This window comes from Neoarius graeffei, chromosome 19 (assembly GCF_027579695.1).
Source record: "Neoarius graeffei isolate fNeoGra1 chromosome 19, fNeoGra1.pri, whole genome shotgun sequence".
Taxonomy (NCBI): domain Eukaryota; kingdom Metazoa; phylum Chordata; class Actinopteri; order Siluriformes; family Ariidae; genus Neoarius; species Neoarius graeffei.
Genome location: NC_083587.1, coordinates 54,045,040 through 54,066,306, shown reverse-complemented (window position 1 = coordinate 54,066,306; position 21,267 = coordinate 54,045,040). Strand labels below are relative to the sequence as shown.

Sequence of the window (21,267 nt, the reverse complement as noted above, 5' to 3'; positions counted from 1 at the left end):
AACACTATTATTAAAGTCTGTGGCATGAGGACTACACTCTCCTGAAATAGAAGTTATTACTACTATATACATACAGGAAACTTTTCGATGGAATAAAAACGTGTTCTATTCCCTTCAAGTGGGTTTCATTCATTCGGTTTGATAGCATGCAATATTGTCAGCATATCGCTTATTCTGTGTGTATTACATCACTCTACCCAATGGAGAGTGTTGAATATGGTTTATGATACTGCATGGCTGTCAAGACATGACGTCACACGGCGCTGATGCAAATATCCAATGAGAAAGTTTTCTGCTGTGCATGCGCAGAAGCATTTCTTTGTTCGCCAGGAAAGACACATTGAACACCCGAAAGGCCACGAAAACTTCATTAGATATTCTTCACACATGTTTACAAGAGAAAAACATACCAACGGATGACAAAAAACTGGAAGAGTGTATGTAGTATTATAATATATAATGGCTTTTTTCATGGTATATCAGGTATATTCCATTCAGCTAGCATGATACAAAAGTCATGTTTGACTTGTTCAATATCATGCTAGCTGAATGGAATATACCTGATATAACAGTCAATATTATTTAAACATTTCATTGATCTAGAATCCTAATCAATTGTACTTTTTCTTTTTTCAACAGGGTCATGTAATGCATCTCCTGAAACAATGGAGTAATGTGCAACAGGGTAAAGCAATACAACCCTCCAAATTAATTATTTCACGATTCAATTCACAATAGTGGGTTCAAGATTAAATTTTATTTTTGGGAAAAAAAAAAAAAAAGTGTTTTATTACCAAATAAATAAATAAAACAAATAAACCACTTCCTATTCTTTATCAACTTAAATATTCCTTTTGTTACATTAAAACAAGAGTGCTCTGAGAGCACAATATCCCCCGCTGGCAACTCGGCCATAACTCTGGTAAAATGCGACTGAATTGAACGAAATTGCAATATGCGTATTACCAACATAAAATCCTGTCAAGTTTCGTGAAATTCCTCCAAAAATTGAGAGGAGTTGATTTCAGAAGGCGAGTACCCTTCCCGGGATGGACGGACATCGCCACGACATAATCCCCCTTTGGGCCTTTCGGCCAGCGGGGGATAAAAATTGTGAGGGAAGTTGATTTCAGAAAGCAAGCACACCTTGATGAAATTGCCAAAGTACAAGTTTGTTCATAAATCAAGGGCATAACTGGTAAAATCTGCCCAAATTAAACAAAATTTCAATATGCAGATAACTGTCATATAACAAAGCCTTTTGCCAAGTTTGGTGAAATTCCTCCACAAATTGTGAGAGGAGTTGATTTCAGAAGAACGTACACCCTCATGAAATTGTCAAAGTTATTTGATCAAGGGTCAAAACTCTGGTCAAATTTTCACAAACGAAATTAAATCGCAATCTGCGTATTACCGTCATATAACAAGGCCTTTTACCAAGCTTCGAGAAATTCGTCCAAAATTTGAGAGAGAAGTTAACGTCAGAAGGCGAGCGCACCTTCATGAAAAGTACAAGGTTGTTAATCAAGGGCTGTAACTCTGGTAAAATGCGACTGAATTGAACAACATAATATACGTACCGTATTTTCCGGACTATACGTCGCTCCGGAGTTTAAGTCACATCAGCCAAAAAAATCCTCTCCCGGCAGCGCGTTGTTCGAGGACCCATTTGTATACCTCCTCTTCTAAATGTGGCCATCTAGCCTTTAGCCCTCGGTTAGCTTTTTTTGTTTTCTTCATTCCCTTCAAATTATCCTCTGCTTTTCTCCAGTCCCTAACAAGTTTTTCACTGCATCCAAACTTTCGTTCAGCTGCCCTATTACCATTTTCGGCTGCATATTTAATTACTTGCAGCTTGAATTCAGCAGTATATGATTTTCTTTTTGGCGGCATATTTCTGTTCAGTCGTCGTTGTTGTAATGCTAATTTGTTTTGTTGTTGTCAGTTGTAACGGTATTTTTTTTCTTTCAGTGGTATTAATAGAGTACACAGCACATACTTGCACGCAAAGCTACATAGCGCCCTCTCGTGGTGAAAAAAAACCCATACGTCGCGCCGGAGTATAAGGGCCTCTGCATGCTCTTGCGACAAGGCTTTCGCAGATAGCTTTTCGCAGACAGTTGTAATTTATCGTTGAGCGGGGAGTAATAGACGTGCGCGATGTTATTCACCGCCACAACGCAAGGGGGCGCGAAGTCGCGAAATCGCTAGGAGTAGTTGGTGGGTGTGGTTAGTGGAGTGTTTATCCTCCGGTTACTGATAATGACTAGAACTGGAGTCGTATAGATGTACGTACTTCCTCACTTCCTCGATCAACCGCTCTTCGTGCTGCTCCATCTTCGCTCGTGTTTTTAAAAATGGCGGTAGTGAAAACAAACCAAACCGGGAAAGTAGGGAAGCGGAAGTGCGTGTACAGCGGATGTAGAGTGGACCAATCAGAGCCCTCTTGTCTGCGAGGCTTCTGCGGTGGTCACAATTTTTGGGAGGTGCGCGCAGAGTGTCTGCGAAGGAGAGGGGGCTACGCAGACGCCATCTGCGAGGACTGCGTTGTCAGCATAAATTGGCCTCAAGTCGCATGGCCAGCCGAACCATGAAAAAAAAGTGCGACTTATAGTCCGAAAAATACGGTACTACTGACATATAACAATGCCTTTTGCCAAGTTTTGTGAAATTCCTCCAAAAATTGAGAGAGAGGAGTTGATTTCAGAATGAAAACACACTCATGAAATTGTCAAAAGTATCACTTTGTTAAATCATGGGCTGTAACTCTGGTAAAATGTGACCGAATTGAATGAAATTACAATCTGTTTAGTACCGACACAAAACAAAGAATCCTGCAAAGTTTCGTGAAATCCCTCCTTTTGCCCAGCGGGGGATTTATTAAAAAATATAAAATAAAATAACCCCACCCCACACCACCTCATCTGCAGCTAAAGCAAGTTAATACTGAATAAGTGACGAGGTGTAATAAGGATTCTCTCATTGTTGCATGATAAAACATGAACTATTCATTTATCACACAATGTTCGTTCACATTTTTGCATGTCGCTGTGGGAACGTGAACACACCTGCTGTTGGGACTCGTCACTAGGTTGGTGGTTGTCAGCAGCCTATAGAGCAGGTCCAGACGTGCCGCTTTCTGTCCAGCAATCAGGGTTTTGCACTTGCACTTCTCCCAGCAGTCACAGTATGCAGTGGGAGATGTTCTCTTTAGCCTGAACACACATTAAATACAGAATACATATATATACAGACAAGGATACAATCTTTTCAAGGCTAATATCAGTCTGATTGAATAATATCCAGTGTTTTATGGAATCGATAGTTCATTACCTTATTACACTTTGCCATTTTTCACTTGCACACAAGAGTTTTCACTTCGAAAAAGAACAGCTACACTGTCAGGATTAAACTTGTAGCCATCTTGTAAACTTTAAGCGGGTGATAAATGCGAGAACTAAAGCCAATGAAAGCATAATCTACCATTCAGCTCCGTATCGCACCAAAAATAGAAATCTGCACTAAACACTGCTTCTCAGATCCAAAAGTCATTTTTCATGTATACAAGAAAATCCAAAAAAGGACTAATTATAATCCAGTAATGTGAAACCCAGATCTTCAGGAAGTGATTAAACAGCTCCATGTTTGAGGACTGGACAAAAGCTAAACCAGCTTTGTCTCGAGATGAATAAGAGCATCTACTCACTTGCAGTCGTGTCCTTTGTGGCAAACTCTGGCACACTCGGTGCAGCAACACAGAGACTCCAGCAAACCACATGTCCTGCACTCAAAGATGTCCTACACACACACACACACACCTGAGGTCCTGAACATGGCTGGCATGGTAATGTGAACATATTCAAATAATTTCTGCATATTCGTGTGGACAAGTTTATTGTCAAAACCTGGATACTGATGTGAATTTTTGGAAAATAGAAACTGTCAATAAATTAAATACCAGTATGCCTGTGAATGTTTCACTTCATTCCTTATTTGCATAAACACCATCAAGGTTATGTTCACCTGGTTGATGTGCTCAGCTCCTGTCCAGGTGAAGCTGCAGGTGTCGTTACAGCAGAGCACGTAGAGCGGCGAGTCATCAGGGTTTGTCCCCGCAGGACAGATCATTTCCATAAACACAGAGTTCACGTCGTCCTTGTCCCCGATATTGGACTCTCCTGCAGGCCATAAAACAAGAGCCGTGAACTAATAACTATGCATTGAAATTAAAAAATAAATAAATAAAATAGATCGAGGTCAAGAGCCAAATTCAATTTTATTCCACTGTAATAACACACTCAAATTACTGCATTAAGCCTGAAGGTGCACAGTTGAAAAACAAGGACATTTTATACTCAAGCAAACTCACCCTTGGCTATTTTTTGGGCTGCCTCCAGGACAGTGATGGCTGCTGGGTATGCCCTCCCGCTGACGGCTAGCATAAACGGAGTCATGCCTCGTGCATCCCTGCATAACAACACACGCCTCAGTCAGCCTCACACTCATAAGTATGCAAACATGCAGACAAAGGTGAACAGGTGCACGGCCACTTATGCTTTTTTCTAGACTATTCTGAATCTATTAATCAACGGACATGCATTTTAAAAACTGTTGTGAAGCACACAGGTTTATCTACTTTTGGCCCATTGTGGTATTTAGCTTGATTTAACAGAACACGGATGGTTAAAATGTGCTGAAAAATCCTTTGCAACTGTTTGGCTGAAAAAAAAAAATGCATACTTTGCAGAGAGCAGTTCTCGTAAATGAGGTCTCAGGACGACGCTGTCGCACATCAGCTTGAGGATCAGGTGAGCGTTGGCCTTACGGTCTTTGCTTTCCACCACGGATGCTTCAGATGACGGGCCTACGAAGAGCAGATAAATAAGTAAGGGGGCAGAGTGGGGAATAAACGCTCGGGTATGCCATTATAGGAATATTATCAATTTATGATTATAGAACAGGACATCCTTAAAGTGCCATTCCACCATTGGATGTATTTTTTTGGCATAAAATACAATACATTTTATAACAACATGACTAGACAGAGAAATCTTTTAGCTTCAAAATGATATATCAAACATAATTTTTTTGACAACGACAAGTATATTAATTTTGCGACCAAAGTCACCTACCCTTTTAATTTCCGCGCGGTAGTGAAACGTGATGTCATCGGCAGGTTCCCCTTCTTGTGTACCACGTCACGTGTGACGGGGCACAGATTTATCAGCAATGGCGGATAGAACGCGATTGTCAGCTTCGGAAAAGAAGCGAAGGAAAATAGCAAGTGATGCCCAAAGGAGACGGTCGATGGTGAATATCGGCACAGCAATCGACAAGTGGAAATCGCGTTCTATCTGCCATTGCTGATAATCTGTGCCACGTCACACGTGACTTGGTACACAAGAAGGGGAACCTGCCGATGACATCACGTTTCACTACCGCGTGGAAATTAAAAGGGTAGGTGACTTTGGTCGCAAAATTAATATACTTGTCGTTGTCAAAAAATTATGTTTGATACATCATTTTGAAGCTAAAAGATTTCTCTGTCTAGTCATGTTGTCATAAAATATATTGTATTTTATGCCAAAGAATACATCCAATGGTGGAATGGCACTTTAAGGGTTTTATTCATTCATTCATCGCACACCAAGGCCATTTGCCAACACCAACAATTCATTAAAGAAAGACACATTGTACATCTTATCCATTTAGAATTATATTTAAAATGTTGAACAGCTGCAACACCAGCTCATTCCTATTCTCACTGGGATAGAGAATTTGACAGTGCTGCTTATCTACCAGGGTTTCCCACTAAAGCATCGTCGTAGCAGCCCTGCTAGGCCTACAGTATAAAGCTAGAATGCATGCTTTTGTAGCCTTTGAGCAGGTAATCTATACAGTCCAGCCAAGCCCATGGCCCTGACCCAAGTTCAAGGCTGATGTCAGAGAAGGGCAGGCCTTTCAGTTACATGAAACCTGCGACGGATAACGTCAAAGGCACCCAAATTAAGGTCAAGCGCCCAAAATATGCTACCAAAAGTTTTTTTTTTAAAAGTTGATTAAATGTACTTGGCTGCATAAAACCCAATGTCTTGACTTTATTCTTTAAAAAACACTGAAATTAGCAAGAATTAGCATGCATTTCTCATAATTGATGCAAAACCTGCACCATTCCCATGTTGTTCCGGGTTTATCGAACTAGCCGTAAGCCTCACGCAGAGCACGAATTCTCCAGACGGCGATTGGCACGTCATGATTTCGTGGAGGAGCGAGACTCGCGTACCAAATGACCAGAGCAGGATTTCCACATTAGGTAAATCTTTCTTCTTCTTTTATATTGTTTTCTGTCAGTTGGCAAACAGCTTTTAGGTGCATTACCACCACCTTCTGGACTGGAGTGTCAACCAGAACGTTTCACACCCCATTGTGCTAAATTCCCCTAATAATTCCTGCATCATTTAAAACCCTAAAAACAGCCCTAGATCCTACATTATCTGACCTCAACTGCAATATCTCTCTGATATCTAGTGTTGTGATTTAAATCAGGTAAAAGACCGAATAAAAGAGCTATTCAGGACATAACTGTGTGTATTTAAGATACAGCTTGCATCTTAAATCCACACAGTTGTGTAAGTGCGGGTGGAATCAGTGACTTGGAGCTTGGTCCTCTTGTTGATGACAGTCTCAGACACTGGCCTTTCATTTAAACCAAGATCTTTTACCCGACGACATGCTGTGGATTGCGCTGCCGATTCTTATGACGTGACTGAAAAACCTTTTGTGTCGCAGGTCTGCTACAGGTTTGTCTCTTTGATGGCAACAGTGCAGAACTTGCTTTTTCATTCACGGGTTCCTTTCCTCCAGGCTCTCCTCGGGCCCCAACGCATCTTTTAAATACTAACTGTATTCTAATCATTTTTGTCAAGTACATGTACATCAAAACAGATTAATGCTGTTGACATTTTGCAACAAAAGGTAAAAATAACATTCATAGATTTCTTTATTTATTCATAACTTTGTAGCTAAAAAAACAGCAGCAGGTTTAAACACGGAGCGCTGGGAAAAACAGCACTCTGCGCACGCAGAAAAGCCCAAATTACCCTGCATCACGACGGAAAAAGCCCAAATTCAGAAATACAGGGTGTAGCCCAAATTATGTAATTAAAAGGCCTGAAGGGTATTCTGCACCAATTGACTGTGTACGATATCCCATATTGATTAGATAAGCGATGAGCAATTAATATTCATAGGTAACTTGTGCAAAAATTGCAGAGCCTTCAAGCCAGGTACAAGCGAACAAAACACAGATGGTCTGCAGCTTAATTACGGAGTTTTTCCACAAAGAAAACTATGGAAAACATCACAGCAACAGTGGCAGACCATAGCTGGGAGACCACGACGGCCAGGTCGCTGCATGTTGCTAACCAGCTCAAGTATTTGGTTATCCGCACTATTGCCAAAATTTAAAATCATCAGTACTTTGAGCAACTCATGCCATGTTGCGTCACCATTTACTTTGTTTGACGTGAAATAAACTGCAGTCTCCTGTGGAACAGTACACCGCTTGTGAGATACAAGTGGGGATTGTATTGACTTTTTTCTTTAGGATGGGAATTCAGTAAAATAAGTTTATAAAAAAAAAAAAAAAATGTTGAACTGGTAAGTCAGCTCGAGATGTCACCAGAAGCCACGATATGAACCTTTATATTTCAAAATTTTCCGGGGTAGCATATCCCCAGACCCCCAACCTTACATGCTGTCTATGGTAGTGTGCTCTTTGCACCTCGCTGCACTCAGAGAGACACTACTCTTCCCAGTTTCTCTAGGGGAAATCCTGTCTACTATGTATAGATGAAAGTCTTCCGGATTTACCCAGAAATCCGGATATTTGACAAAACTCTTGAAAATCTCTGGTTTTCCGAATGGAGAAATTTTTCGCGTTCCTGGACGCGGCGTAATACTTCGCATGGGCATGGGCACAGTCCTTAAATAGCCAAAACATAGCTCATAGCTATAGCTCAGCAACACATCTCAAAAAAGTTGGGACAGGGGCAATAAGAGGCTGGAAAAGTTAAAGGTACAAAAAAGGAACAGCTGGAAGACCAAATTGCAACTCATTAGGTCAATTGGCAATAGGTCATTAACATGACTGGGTATAAAAAGAGCATCTTGGAATGGCAGCGGCTCTCAGAAGTAAAGATGGGAAGAGGATCACCAATCCCCCTAATTCTGCGCCGACAAATAGTGGAACAATATCAGAAAGGAGTTCGACAGTGTAAAATTGCAAAGAGTTTGAACATATCATCATCTACAGTGCATATTATCAAAAGATTCAGAGAATCTGGAAGAATCTCTGTGCGTAAGGGTCAAGGCCGGAAAACCATACTGGGTGCCCGTGATCTTCGGGCCCTTAGACGACAATGCATCACATACAGGCATGCTTCTGTATTGGAAATCACAAAATGGGCTCAGGAATATTTCCAGAGAACATTATCTGTGAACACAATTCACCGTGCCATCCGCCGTCGCCAGCTAAAACTCTATAGTTCAAAGAAGAAGCCGTATCTAAACGTGATCCAGAAGCGCAGACGTCTTCTCTGGGCCAAGGCTCATTTAAAATGGACTGTGGCAAAGTGGAAAACTGTTCTGTGGTCAGACGAATCAAAATTTGAAGTTCTTTATGGAAATCAGGGACGCCGTGTCATTCGGACTAAAGAGGAGAAGGACGACCCAAGTTGTTATCGGTGCTCAGTTCAGAAGCCTGCATCTCTGATGGTATGGGGTTGCATTAGTGCGTGTGGCATGGGCAGCTTACACATCTGGAAAGACACCATCAATGCTGAAAGGTACATCCAGGTTCTAGAGCAACATATGCTCCCATCCAGACGACATCTCTTTCAGGGAAGACCTTGCATTTTCCAACATGACAATGCCAAACCACATACTGCATCTATAGATAGTTTTCACATGACGTCACAGAGTCGGGGATTCCCTAGTGGCGGCCATCTTGGGGGTCCAGCTTACCGTACGGGTGACTGAGCACACATTGTAACGTGCGAGTACAAAGTCTTCAAAAGAACCCAAGCAGGCTATTTAAAGCTAGCAATGGTGCACACCTGTTGTATTCACGGCTGTCGTAATAGGTCAGATGAAGTCAAGCGGAGCTTTTATGGAATTCCCACTGTACGGGAGCACGAAGGCGAGCAAACAAACTCAGCATACAAAGGAGAAATCTATGGCTTGCGAGAATCAACCGCAAGGATCATCAGCCTTCCAAACACAGCAAAGTCTGCTCCGATCATTTTATAAGTGGTAAGTTGTTTAAATAAACAATCAATTGTTTAAATCGGGAAGCTGCGCACATTTGCGCAGTCCTGCACACCGCTCAGGCTGCGCAAAATGTGCGCAGCTTCCCGATTTAAACTGTTTTTTTCTCATCCTTATACTTCCTGTTTCATGGACTGTAATGGATTTGCTTATTTAGTAATTTTAATACAGAATTTACTTTGAAATTATAATCAGACACTCCAACGCCCCCCCTAAATAAATAAATAAATAAATAAATAAATCGGATCTGCGCGATTCAGGAGGCATCCGCCAAAAGGCGCGCTGTGAATATATAAATTTGTATATATCAGACAGCCTTTAAAGTTTGATGAAGTCAGTTTCAGGCTTTGGAGCAGGCTTTGGCAGTTTCAGGCTTTGGCAGCCCTGCATAGTCACTTAAAAATGCATCTTTGTCCACTTCGTAGGGGTCAATTCCCCCAATCAAGGCCAGTCTGGCTGCATACCGTTGTCGTGAAATGTCTAATGTATCTATATACTTCTGTTTGCTTGATTTTGCCGACATTGATCTTTATTTTAGAAAACTGACTATATAACTTCATAAACTCATCCGAGATAACGTAGCCGGTAGTGGCAATGGTCTGTTTTGTTTGCCCCCCAAGATGGCGGCTGGGGGGGCTTTCCCCGGAATGCCATGACGTCAGTGAAAACTATTACAGCATCATGGCTGCGAAGAAGAAGGGTCCAGGTACTGAACTGGCCAGCCTGCAGTCCAGATCTTTCACCCATAGAAAACATTTGGCGCATCATAAAACGGAAGATACGACAAAAAAGACCTAAGACAGTTGAGCAACTAGAATCCTACATTAGACAAGAATGGGTTAACATTCCTATCCCTAAACTTGAGCAACTTGTCTCCTCAGTCCCCAGACGTTTACAGACTGTTGTAAAGAGAAAAGGGGATGTCTCACAGTGGTAAACATGGCCTTGTCCCAACTTTTTTGAGATGTGGTGTTGTCACGAAATTTAAAATCACCTAATTTTTCTCTTTAAATGATACATTTTCTCAGTTTAAACATTTGATGTGTCATCTATGTTCTATTCTGAATAAAATATGGATTTTTGAAACTTCCACATCATTGCATTCCATTTATATTTACAAGTTGTACTGTCCCAACTTTTTTGGAATCGGGGTTGTAGAACACATCATCAAGAAAACGTGGAAGAAAGAGCAATAATGGAAGAGCCGGTTCTATTTCCTTCACTCCAGACCGCCAGGGCGGTGCTGAAAGCACTAGTGGAAGCATTTTTGCATCCGCGCGTTTCGGGAACCGCATACAAAAGTTGTCATCTCAGGACGTATGACGTGCCTGCCTACATATGGCAACAGCCCACATCATTTGGCCTCTTCTTTTTTTTCTCGCGTTGGAATCGCATCTCTTCTATTGGAATTCTGTGCGCGTTATCAGTTAACTGTGGGAATACCTGCGACAATCTACAGTGCAGCTCATGACTGAAGAGGACTTCAGTGGGACTCGATTCCACGCGAGCTGTTTGGTCGCCAAGGTAACTTGGTTAACATTATTTTGAGATTGTTTTATGTATCGATAGTTACTGAATCATGGCTGCCAAGTTTTCAGGGACGGCTATTATATCGGTCTTGTCACAAACTGTTCGGTTGCTGGCAGGTTTGTCAGTGTTCAGTGAGTTAGCGAATTGGTTGCCAATAACGTTAACGTGTATTTACAACTTTACGTGAGCATCGGTTTTCTGGTTGCTAGTAAATCGTTGTATGTAGCAGTAAAGTTGCGCTTGCGAACTCACTAGCCTTGGTTGCCAGGCTAGCAAGGAGCGCTACACCTTGCTTCTTTTCTAAAATAAATAAATAAATAAATAAAGTGGGTGAGTAGACACTGAGATGGATTCAGTGAGGTGTTCCACTTGTCCCAACCTAATGGAGGTGCTGGATGCACATCACTGCGTGGAGTGCCTTGGCATGCAACATCTAAGGGAGGCAATGTCTGATCCATGCCCTTCCTGTGCGTTAATGCTGCTTACTGTTAGACAGGCGCGGTTGGCTGGTATGGACCGTGCGTCTAGCAGTTTTCTGCTCTCGGATTCTCAGACACAGCGTAAGCGTAGGCTTTCACCACCGGTGTATGCAAAACAGCGCAAAAAATCTAAGTCTTCTGAGTTAGAGCGTAAAGTGGAACTGCTCTCATCTACAGTGGAGCGTCTGCTGCCTCTCCTTGCAAGGCCCCTCCCCCACACAGCAGGGGCACAGGTAGGTACTGTAGAGAAACAGCCTGCACCGCCTGCCTCCTTGTCACCCGTTGGTTCATGTTCTCAGCCACCTGACCAAGAGGAAGTGATGTCTGTGGCTGCCTCAGACCTTGTTCAATCAGTCTTCTTCCTCGGCGCAGCCACCAAGCCAAGTCCTGCCAGGTGTTGAGCCCTGTGATTCGGGCAGTGATGTTACCTCTGGGCGATCTGGGGAGTCTGCCTCAGTGGGGGGTTCGGTGGAGGCCACACTGAAGGCTTCGCTTGCACGTTTGCAGTTGGACACCTCGGCGCCTTCTACTGGATCTGAGAACATGTTTCTGCGCCGTGTCCAGCACGCCTCTCTGGTAATTCCACAGTGTCGTGACTTTACTTCTGTGGTGGCCTCTGCCATGGAGGCTGCTACGAAATCAGCCTGTCCAGACGAGATGTCTCGCATGCTTGCGGCGATGCAGGACCCCGGTGCTGTTGGCTTGGGTAGCATGCCAGTAGTCGAATCAAGCGTTGCTTTGCTCATTGTGTCTCCCGATGAAGCACTTCGGGAGCAGGTGCGTTGCCCTAACGCTGAGTGCCGCTGCACAGACAAGCTACTTTCTCGTGCTTACAACTCTACTGCCTTTCTTAGCAGGGTGTCTAACTCACTGGCACACATGCTTGTTATGCTGCACTCGACACTCAACACATCATCGGCAGACCCACTGGTGGCTGAGGTACTGGAACTTGCATTGCAGGCTATGGATGTCCTTGCCAACCAGTGTGGCACTACCTTGGGCACCTTGCTGCAAGCCCGTCGACAAGTGTGGCTGGCTCAATCGCCTCTGCCAGAAGTATGCAGGAACAACCTGAAGCACCTCCCACTGGCACCTGGACAGGTCTTTGGGCCAGCAGCACAAGAGGCCCTTGACAGACGTGTGTCTGTTACAGAGTCTCGCTCCCATCATGTGGGCGTAGCACCCACCTTCAGAGCTCCGCCAAACCCTTCTGCCTCACGCTTTAGGCATGTGGCCCCTAGAGCTGCACAAAAGGTCTCCCCATCGACCCCAGCAGTGGGCCCCCAATCCCTCACCTCCCTCGGCCAGGCAGGGTGGCGCTCAGCCACACATGAGTTTTCACCCTTTTCAACAGACAGGTCCTCCCTGCCTTCATCGCCGCCCCCCCATCCCTTCCGAAAAACGTAGACAGGACCACTGACAGGTCAGGGCCAGTGGCAGGAGTTTTTACAGGCAGCCAGCTAGCGCGTTGGCGCGAAATAACAACCAATGGCTACTCACAACCCTCTCAGAAGGGTACCGCCTGCAATTCTGCCACCAGCCACCAATGCATTCGGGTGTGAGGCAGACAGTTATAACCAATCCAAGACAGGCAGAAGCCTTGTCGAGAGAAGTTCAGTTGTTACTACAAAAAGGAGCCACAGAGATTGTCGACCCCATTGTTCACCCAGGGGGTTTCTTTTCAGTTTATTTTCTCGTTCCAAAGAAAGACGGCGGGTTCAGGCCGATTTTAGATTTAAGAAGGTTAAACCGTTTCTTGAAGGTGCTTCCTTTTCGAATGCTGCGAACAACAGATGTACTGCAAGCGGTCACAAACCAGGACTGGTTTGTGACCGTAGATCTCGAGGACGCCTATTTTCACATACCCATTGCCGCGGACCACAGGCGCTTCCTTCATTTTTCGTTCATGGGAAAGATTTTTCAGTTCAGAGTTCTCCCCTTTGAACTTTCTCTGGCACAAAGGGCGTTCTCGAAATGCGTCCAAGTAGCACTAGAACCCCTTCAGAAGGAGGGCATAAGAGTGCTCCCTTACTTGGACGACTGGCTTCTTTGTGCGGCATCGCCCGAACAGGCCAGGGAACATGCTCACCGGTTGCTACTACACATTACGGCTCTGGGGTTCAGGGTGAACCAGAAGAAGTGCAAACTGGTCCCAGTCCAGGCAACACATTTCATCAGCCTTGCCCTGGATTCAAACACTATGCTGGCCAGTCCCACGCTAGCCTGGGCCCGCCCATCCTAAGCGTGACGCAACACGAGGGCCTATTGCGAGCTTAGTCTGGCCAGGCAAGCTATCTACAGCTCTTCCAAGCTCCCGAAAAATCGGGAGCCAATCAACTTTGAGCATCTCCAACGGCCCTGGGTAGAGGCGTGTTCAAGGCAGTGACGTAGTAGAACTGCGACCGGAAGCCATAGATTGTTTACAGAATCTATGCCGGAAGCGCTTCATTCACTAGAAATATTACGAACATGGAGCGAGTTCTCATTGAAAACGGAACAAAGAGCAGCCCTGGAGGTATTTATTGAAAGGAAGGACGTTTTCGCCTCGCTCCCGACCGGCTTCGGTAAGAGTTTAATCTACCAGTTAGCCCCGTCGCGTCACATACGTCAGAGGAAAGAGTGATGTGATTGGTTTAAGCTTCGTCACAGCCTTTTCTGGCTTCGACCAGTAGCAAACTGAGGCATTTCAGGGAGGCGGGTCAACCACGCACTTTGGGAAACGGTTGGGGCTGAATATCTTTGCCAGACCAAATGCTCACAGAGCTTTGAAGTCGCGTTAGCCAGACTAGTCCCACGCCAGACAGAAGTTCAATTCTCACTGGAGTGAACCACCTTCATGTCGGGGGAACTCTGCGTTATGTTTCTCTCCTTCAGCTGCTGGGGAAACTCACAGCGGCCTCAGTAGTCATTCCTCTGGGTCTTCTGTGGCTAAGGGCTTTTCAGAGATGGCTTCTTCAATTGCATCTGTGTTCAGTGCGAGACAGACACATGAGGGTGAGAATAACATGCCGTTGCATGCTCACGCTAAGACCTTGGTCCCAGGCACACTTCCTCACTCGTGGAGTTCCACTTGGTCCCCCACCGGGACGGTGGGAGATTATCCAGACAGATACTTCCCTCATGGGTTGGGGTGGAGTCTGGCATCGGCAAGGTGTGAACGGCACCTGGCCTGCTCCGTGGCGCACGTCCCACATCAACACACTGGAGTTGATGGTGTTTCTGTTGTTGCACCACTTTCAGGAAGTGCTACAGGGCAAACATGTATTGGTACGTACAGACAATGTGGCAACTATTTTCTATAAAATCAATCATCAGGGGGGCACAAGGTCTGTAGCTGCGCTTCAGGTGGCTCACAGTCTACTAGTATGGGCTCAGGACAACCTCCTTTCCATAAGAGCATCTTATCTACCTGGACGCCTAAACAGTGTGGCAGATGCTCTGTTACGCGGCAAGGTGTCTCAAGGGGATTGGAAACTGCATCCAGACACAGTGGAATAGATCTTGAAAACCTATGGGAGAGCGACTGTGGACCTGTTTGCGAGCAGTCAGACAACTCATTGTCCGACATGGTTTTCCCTGGGGAAAGAAACGGAAACGTTGGGCCAGGATGCTCTGGCCCACGACTGGCCGAGGGCCATCCTTTATGCCTTTCCCCCTCTACCACTGTTGTGGAGGACTCTCTGCCGTGTGCGTGATCAGTCACCATGTGCTATTGATAGCTCCTCATTGGCCATCCAGGCTCCTGCTGTCACTACTAGTGGGACCCCCTTGTCAGCTGCCCAACAGGCCCGACTTGCTGACGCAGATGGAGGGCAGGATTCAACACCCATGTTCCGAGCGCCTGAAGCTCTGGGTGTGGCCCTTGGGGCCCCGGGGCTACTACTGGAGTGTTCAGAAGGGACCAGGAACACTGTGGTGAACGCACGTGCAGAATCTACCAGACACTTGTATGCAGGCAAGTGGAAGGTGTTCTGTGATTGGTGTGCGGAACGCAACATCGACCCCCTAAGCTGCTCTGTTCCACAGACTTTAGATTTCCTGCAGCACCTTTTCGAGCTTGGCAGGGCTGCATCTACACTTAAGGTGTAAGTTGCAGCACTAACAGCCCACCGTTCAGAGGTTGGAGGTGTTTCACTTGGGTCCCACCGGCTGGTGGTAGCCTTTTTGAGAGGGGCATTTCGTCTTAATCCTCCTCATTTTGTACGGAGTCCGTCATGGGATCTGAACACTGTGCTCGAATCCCTTTGCTTGCCTCCTTATGAGCCCGTCAGCAGCTGACATTAAGTGGCTCTGTTAAAACGGCTTTTCTTCTTGCCATCACAACAGCCCGGCGCGTGAGTGAGCTACATGCCCTCTCAGTGAGTACTGTTTGTCTTCGTTGGGGCCCTATGTTTGACAGTGTTTCATTGTGGCCTAATCCAGCTTTCCTCCCGAAAGTCTTATCTCCCCAGTTTAGCAACCAGCCAATTTTGCTGACTGCAACACCGGCGGACAGGACAGACTTGCGTGCAGAGTTGTGCCCTGTCAGGGCTCAGAGGTTTTATTTTGATAGGACGGCAGCCTTTCATACGACAGACCAATTGTTTGTTTTGGTGGTGCTCTGAGAGGAAGGCCTCTGTCCAAGCAGCGGCTCTCCTGTTGGGTTGTGGAGGCAATCACCTATGCCTATGAATCTATGGGACGTACTGTGCACTCTCCTATCCGCTGCCATTCGACGCGTGCTCAGGCAACATCATGGGCAGCTCTCCGGAAGCGTACCACACTGACATTTGTGCTGCTGCAACTTGGTCCAATACATGTACATTTGCCCGGTACTACAGGCTAAATGTTGCATCCATGCCATTGCTGTGTGCAGCTGTTCTTCCAGAAGGTGGCGATGCTCTTCTGAATTCCTCGTGACTGAGTTGGTTTTCGTCTTCCACTAGTGCTTTCAGCACCGCCCTGGCGGTCTGGAGTGAAGGAAACAGAACGCTGGTTACGAATGTAACCGTGGTTCTATGACTAAGTGGAAGACCGCCAGGGTCTTTGGTCACTCGGATTGCGCGAAAATGATCTTGAGGCCAAATGACGTGGGATGTTGCCTTATGTAGGCAGGCACGTCATACGTCATGAGATGACAATTTTTGTATGCGGTTCTCGAAATGCGCAGATGCAAAGATGCTTCCACTAGTGCTTTCAGCACCACCCTGGCAGTCTTCCACTTAGTCATAGAACCACGGTTACATTCGTAACCAGCGTTTCTAAGCTTCCTAAAACTAGCAATGGTAATTTATTTTTTGTTACATAATGTACTCAGGCTGCCAGTCAGTGTGTGTGAGAGAGAGACACACACACACACACGAAAAATCCTAGCTACACCCGATTTACATGAGAAATTTGGTATTCATTGGGGTGTTTAAATTTACAGACAATATGAACTAATGTAAACAATTGGCTTCAACTCGCATAAATATGAATTGGAAATTTTTAGTTCACTTTAGCTTATGCAAACGCAAAACTCTACTAAAAGATTGATAAACGAGGCTCAATGTCCCCAACATTGAAACCTGAAAGCTTTAGAAACTCTAACGGACCTTTACTTTTTAACAGTACTGTTTCGGGATTTTGCTGAGTTTACCTTCAACTGTCTGATTTTTTTTTCCAAAGTAATGAACTGTGTAGCCAGGAAAATCACCGCGTTTTCTAAATGCACTCCTGAAAATTATTCATTAACTAGAGGAATTAAATTTGATATTTTTGACATGTTAATCATTAATGTACATGAAAGAAAAAGGCTTAAAAAGTTATAACTTGTTTTAGTGAAAATAAGTACTAAAATGCACTAGAACGCAGGGTTTTGCATGTTATGTTAAACATTTTTCGGTTGACGTTGCTCCCCCCATCTTAGTTTGGCTTTCAAAAGTTCAGGATTTTTTTTCTTTGCTCCACTTTCATCTCTAACTATGTACAAGTGACTTCAATAGTTCATCTTGGACAAGTTCACAAGTATTATCTAGCCACTAAAAGAACCCACAGTAGCATGGAATAAACTCATGACACTAGAAACCAACATTTACCAACTTGGGTCATGAGAATGAAGAGTTACACAGGAAAAACATTTTACTTGATTAAAAGAAAAACCTAAAAGTAATCGATGGACAACCTGTCTCACCTGGAATGGTGGATGTACTCGGACCTTGAGTGGGGCCAGAGGACGCCGTAGTGAGCGAACCGACTGCAGGGGCCAAGATGAAATCAATGTCACCATCTAGCAGAGGAGACTGATTAGTAGGAGGTTAGGGACAAAACAGAGAGATGGTGTGAACACACAGACACCACCTACCAGGATCCATAGGTGGAGGGTCTGGCACCCAGCTAGGAGGTGCAATGGGTGGCGACACAGGATCCTGGTGCTCACCGGAGGAGGGACCAGACTCGTGGCGGCTCATCGAGGCAGCTCGGAGTGAGCGCCTCATCATCTCTCGGAGGCGAAGCCTGCAATAAAAGTAAAAAATAAATAAATAAGACCAAGCAAATCTGAGCGCACTATTTAAAAAAAGAGAAAAACAAGTCCATGTTACGCATAGATCGACAGCTGAATGCATCAAAACTAAAAATAGTACAAACTTATCTAAAACTACGCCTGGTGAAAACACCCAAGGCTGTCTGGAAGAATAATTAAGACTATTGTAACTTCATGAGATGATCTACAATCCTACAGAAAATCTGTATCTTTAGGTAGCTGCTAAACCCTTAATACAAACCTGTCATTTCAGCTTTTGAAAGAATAACGAGAGTAAGCATTCCTGACTGGTTAAAATCATAAAACCAGATCCTTAAACGAAGCGCCATCTCTATTCCCGCCCCCCCTTACCCACGACTGCTAGACGATCCGGTCCTGTTTCCCGAGCTGTTGCTGGACACCACTGAAATGGCATTAGCGATGGCTTCAACTGCAGACAGCCTCTCAGCGAACGTGTTTCGCTCTGAGCGTTCAGCTTCTGAAACACAGCACAAAGCTTCAAAAATAAAATCAACCATTCGTGCATTCCTTTGTATTATCCCGCCCTCCATGGTAATTCCTTAATCTGACCTTCCTCCTCCTTGGTCTCCTTGTTGCTGACAGGGAAGCAGACAGAGACGCAGGCATGCAGAAGGTTCCTGTTTCCATCACATCGATGGCCGAGCAGAGCGCCGAGCGCGTGAGGGTTTTGTTCCAGGAGCACGGCCTGCTCCAAACCCATCAGGTACTGGCGACACGCTTCGTAATCGCAGCGCAACACGTGCTGCATCAACGTCTGTTTCTGAAACACAAACATTCGAGTGTACGTTTTATTAAAGTACTACTGATGAGGTTTTCATGTGGACCTATGGATTACTTCAATATGCCCGTTTACTAGGGGTTTTATGGTAGGCATATTAGTGAAACTGCTGTAAATGCTGGACATTTGGTAGCTCATTACCAAGCTCAAGATTTAAATCCAGATTTCTCCATTTTAAGGGTAACCAGATTTCAAAATATGAAAACTCGACTTTTGTTTGAGAAATGTACTTCAATTTGGTACTTTATATAACAGTAAAGTGCTTCCTCAAACCATCACTCAAAAATGTGCCCGACAGTGGAATTAGCAAAGGCTTCAGCTCAGGAAACAAGACAATACTAAGAGGAATGTTGAATGCAAAGCCTGAGAATAAACTCTGGCTCCTAATTACACTAAATCTTGCAACAGTACTCAAATAAACAATTGTGAGCAGAAAATCAGCATGTACCTCGACCGCCATAATGATGACCGCAGCTTTCTTTTTGATTGTGGAGTTATTGGGCAGGTTGGCAAGTGAGTGAACGCCGATTCCCAAACTAGAGATAGGCGGCAGATCCAGCCAATCAGGGTCACGGATGCCACCCATACAGTCTTTGGCCATTGGGTAAATGGTGCCGTTGCCATCCCGCAGGATGATAGGGCTCTCCTGAAAACACCACCGGTTAAAAGTCAGAAATAAAGCAAAATTTAAACAAGTGTGCTCCGAGAGCACAATATCCCCTGCTGGCAACTATAACTATGCTGTAAGTGTTTAATACACCCTCATGAAATTATCGAACTACAAGTTTGGTAATCAAGGGCCATAACTCTGGTGAAATGTGACCGAATTGAACAAAACTGTAATGTGTGCGCGCGCAATACCAGCATATAGCAAAGCCCAGGAAAATTCCTGCAAAAATTGTGAGAGGAGTTGATTTCAGAAGATGAGCACGCCCTTATGAAATTGTCAAAGTACAAGTTTGGTAATCAAGCGCCAACTTTGAAAAAATTCAACCGAATTGAACGAAATTGCAATATGCCTATCACCAACACATTTTTATAAATAAAATAAAAGCCTTTTGCTAAGTTTTGTGAAATTCCTCCAAGAATTGTGAGGAGTTCATTTTAGAAGACAAGCACACCCTTATGAAATTGTCAAAGTACAAGTTTAGTAATCAAGGGCTATATACATTGAGGGATTTTTTTTTTTCCGTTTCCGGTTGAGAGTACGTCGTGCGCGTTCTGGCTGCCGCTTCTCACCAGAGCTTTTTTGTTTTATTTTATTTCTTTTTTTTTTCCTGTGTGTTTGTGTAGTTTGATGTTTGAGTGTTTTCTCCACCGGTTGTGGTGTAGCTCCGGACCTAGTTTTGGGCGTCGGTTCTCTCCAGGCCTTGGTTCGCTGTGGGTGATGCCTGTGCTCCCAGCTATGGACTGCAGTGAGCTCGTTGCTCATTTTACATCGTGGTTGTCCAGCGCTCTGTGCTTTAACACTTGGCGTGATGTTCCGAGCGATGTTGCTCGGTGGTGTCGCGGCGGCTGTGCAGGCGGTTTGGGACACACCAGCGCTCTGCGTGGCGGAGCTTCTCTGCTCGCTTTGTGGGTCCACGGCGTGGTGTTCGAGCGATGTTGCTGACGGCGTCGCGGCAGCGGTGCTGGAGATGTGGGACTTGTTTTCGTGCGCCTTTTGGTGGGACTGTGGCTGCTACACCACGTGGAATTACATCCTGACCCCTACTTGGTGGACTTTTTACTTATTTATTTTTTTTATTTATTTTTTTTATTATTTTATTTTTGTGTCTACTATTGTAAAGCGTCCTTAGGTTTCTTGAAAGGCGCTATATAAATTTAACTTATTATTATTATAACTTTGGTAAAATGCGACTGAATTGCATATTAGCGACATGTAAAAAAAAAAAAAAAAAAAGAACCCTGTCAAGTTTCGGAAAATTCCTTCAAAAATTGAGAGAGGAGTTGATTTCAGAAGGTGAGCATCCTTCCCAGGACTGACATCACCATGACATTATCCCCCTTCGGGCCTTGAGGAGGAGGGGGGGGGGGAAGGGAGTAGGTAGATATACAAATAAGCAGACCGAGATACAGATATACAGATATACAGATACCTCCCCCAAACACCACCACAGTTGAATCAGATGGAAATAAACCATACATGGGCTTGAATAAGCCAGCTAAGAAGAAACCAATGAAAATGAGAGACTTAAGTGCTACATGTGTAGTTCACAGCCACAAGAGTTTGTCTCTGACTTCACAGATTCACGACCATATCAATGCCAAAGTTATGCGCTATGACATTAAATAGTGAAAAGGTAAAAAAAAAATTAAAAAAAAATTGGTTGACCTGCACAATTTGTTGATCATATCCAATACTGTGGCATAAGATTTTTAATAAAAGCATTAATAAAAGCTCTTCACCTGGCCAGCAGTGAAGATGGCCACATTACGCTCGCTCTGGCCCAGAAAGGCCAGGTTACTTGTAGGGAAATGGTTCTCTTGCTCGGCTTTGCCAGTGGCCAAGTCAAATATACAGTACCGAACCCAACTTCCTGTTTTAAGAACAGCATGGACTCCTGTGTTGGCGAGAAAAACACACAGATCAGCAGCTGCTTCTCAGAACAAAAATAGGAGCAAAAGCA

The 21,267-nt window shown here is 44.6% G+C and overlaps 1 protein-coding gene across 3 annotated transcripts in view; it reads right to left on the bottom strand.

Moving 5' to 3' along the window:
- Positions 1-21,267, bottom strand: part of ubr5 (ubiquitin protein ligase E3 component n-recognin 5) — a 111,065-nt gene that overhangs the window by 50,271 nt on the left and 39,527 nt on the right. For 2 of the 3 annotated variants that reach the window (XM_060900311.1, XM_060900313.1), the window contains exons 19-29: positions 21,047-21,201; positions 19,086-19,283; positions 18,409-18,619; positions 18,190-18,316; positions 17,659-17,810; positions 17,488-17,583; positions 4,741-4,864; positions 4,370-4,467; positions 4,024-4,178; positions 3,707-3,798; positions 3,069-3,215 (exon numbers count right to left, since the gene is read on the bottom strand). In XM_060900311.1, coding sequence (XP_060756294.1) covers positions 3,069-3,215; positions 3,707-3,798; positions 4,024-4,178; positions 4,370-4,467; positions 4,741-4,864; positions 17,488-17,583; positions 17,659-17,810; positions 18,190-18,316; positions 18,409-18,619; positions 19,086-19,283; positions 21,047-21,201 — 1,555 coding nt within the window. The remainder of the gene's footprint in view (positions 1-3,068; positions 3,216-3,706; positions 3,799-4,023; positions 4,179-4,369; positions 4,468-4,740; positions 4,865-17,487; positions 17,584-17,658; positions 17,811-18,189; positions 18,317-18,408; positions 18,620-19,085; positions 19,284-21,046; positions 21,202-21,267) is intronic. The other variant, XM_060900312.1, reaches the window with a different exon arrangement.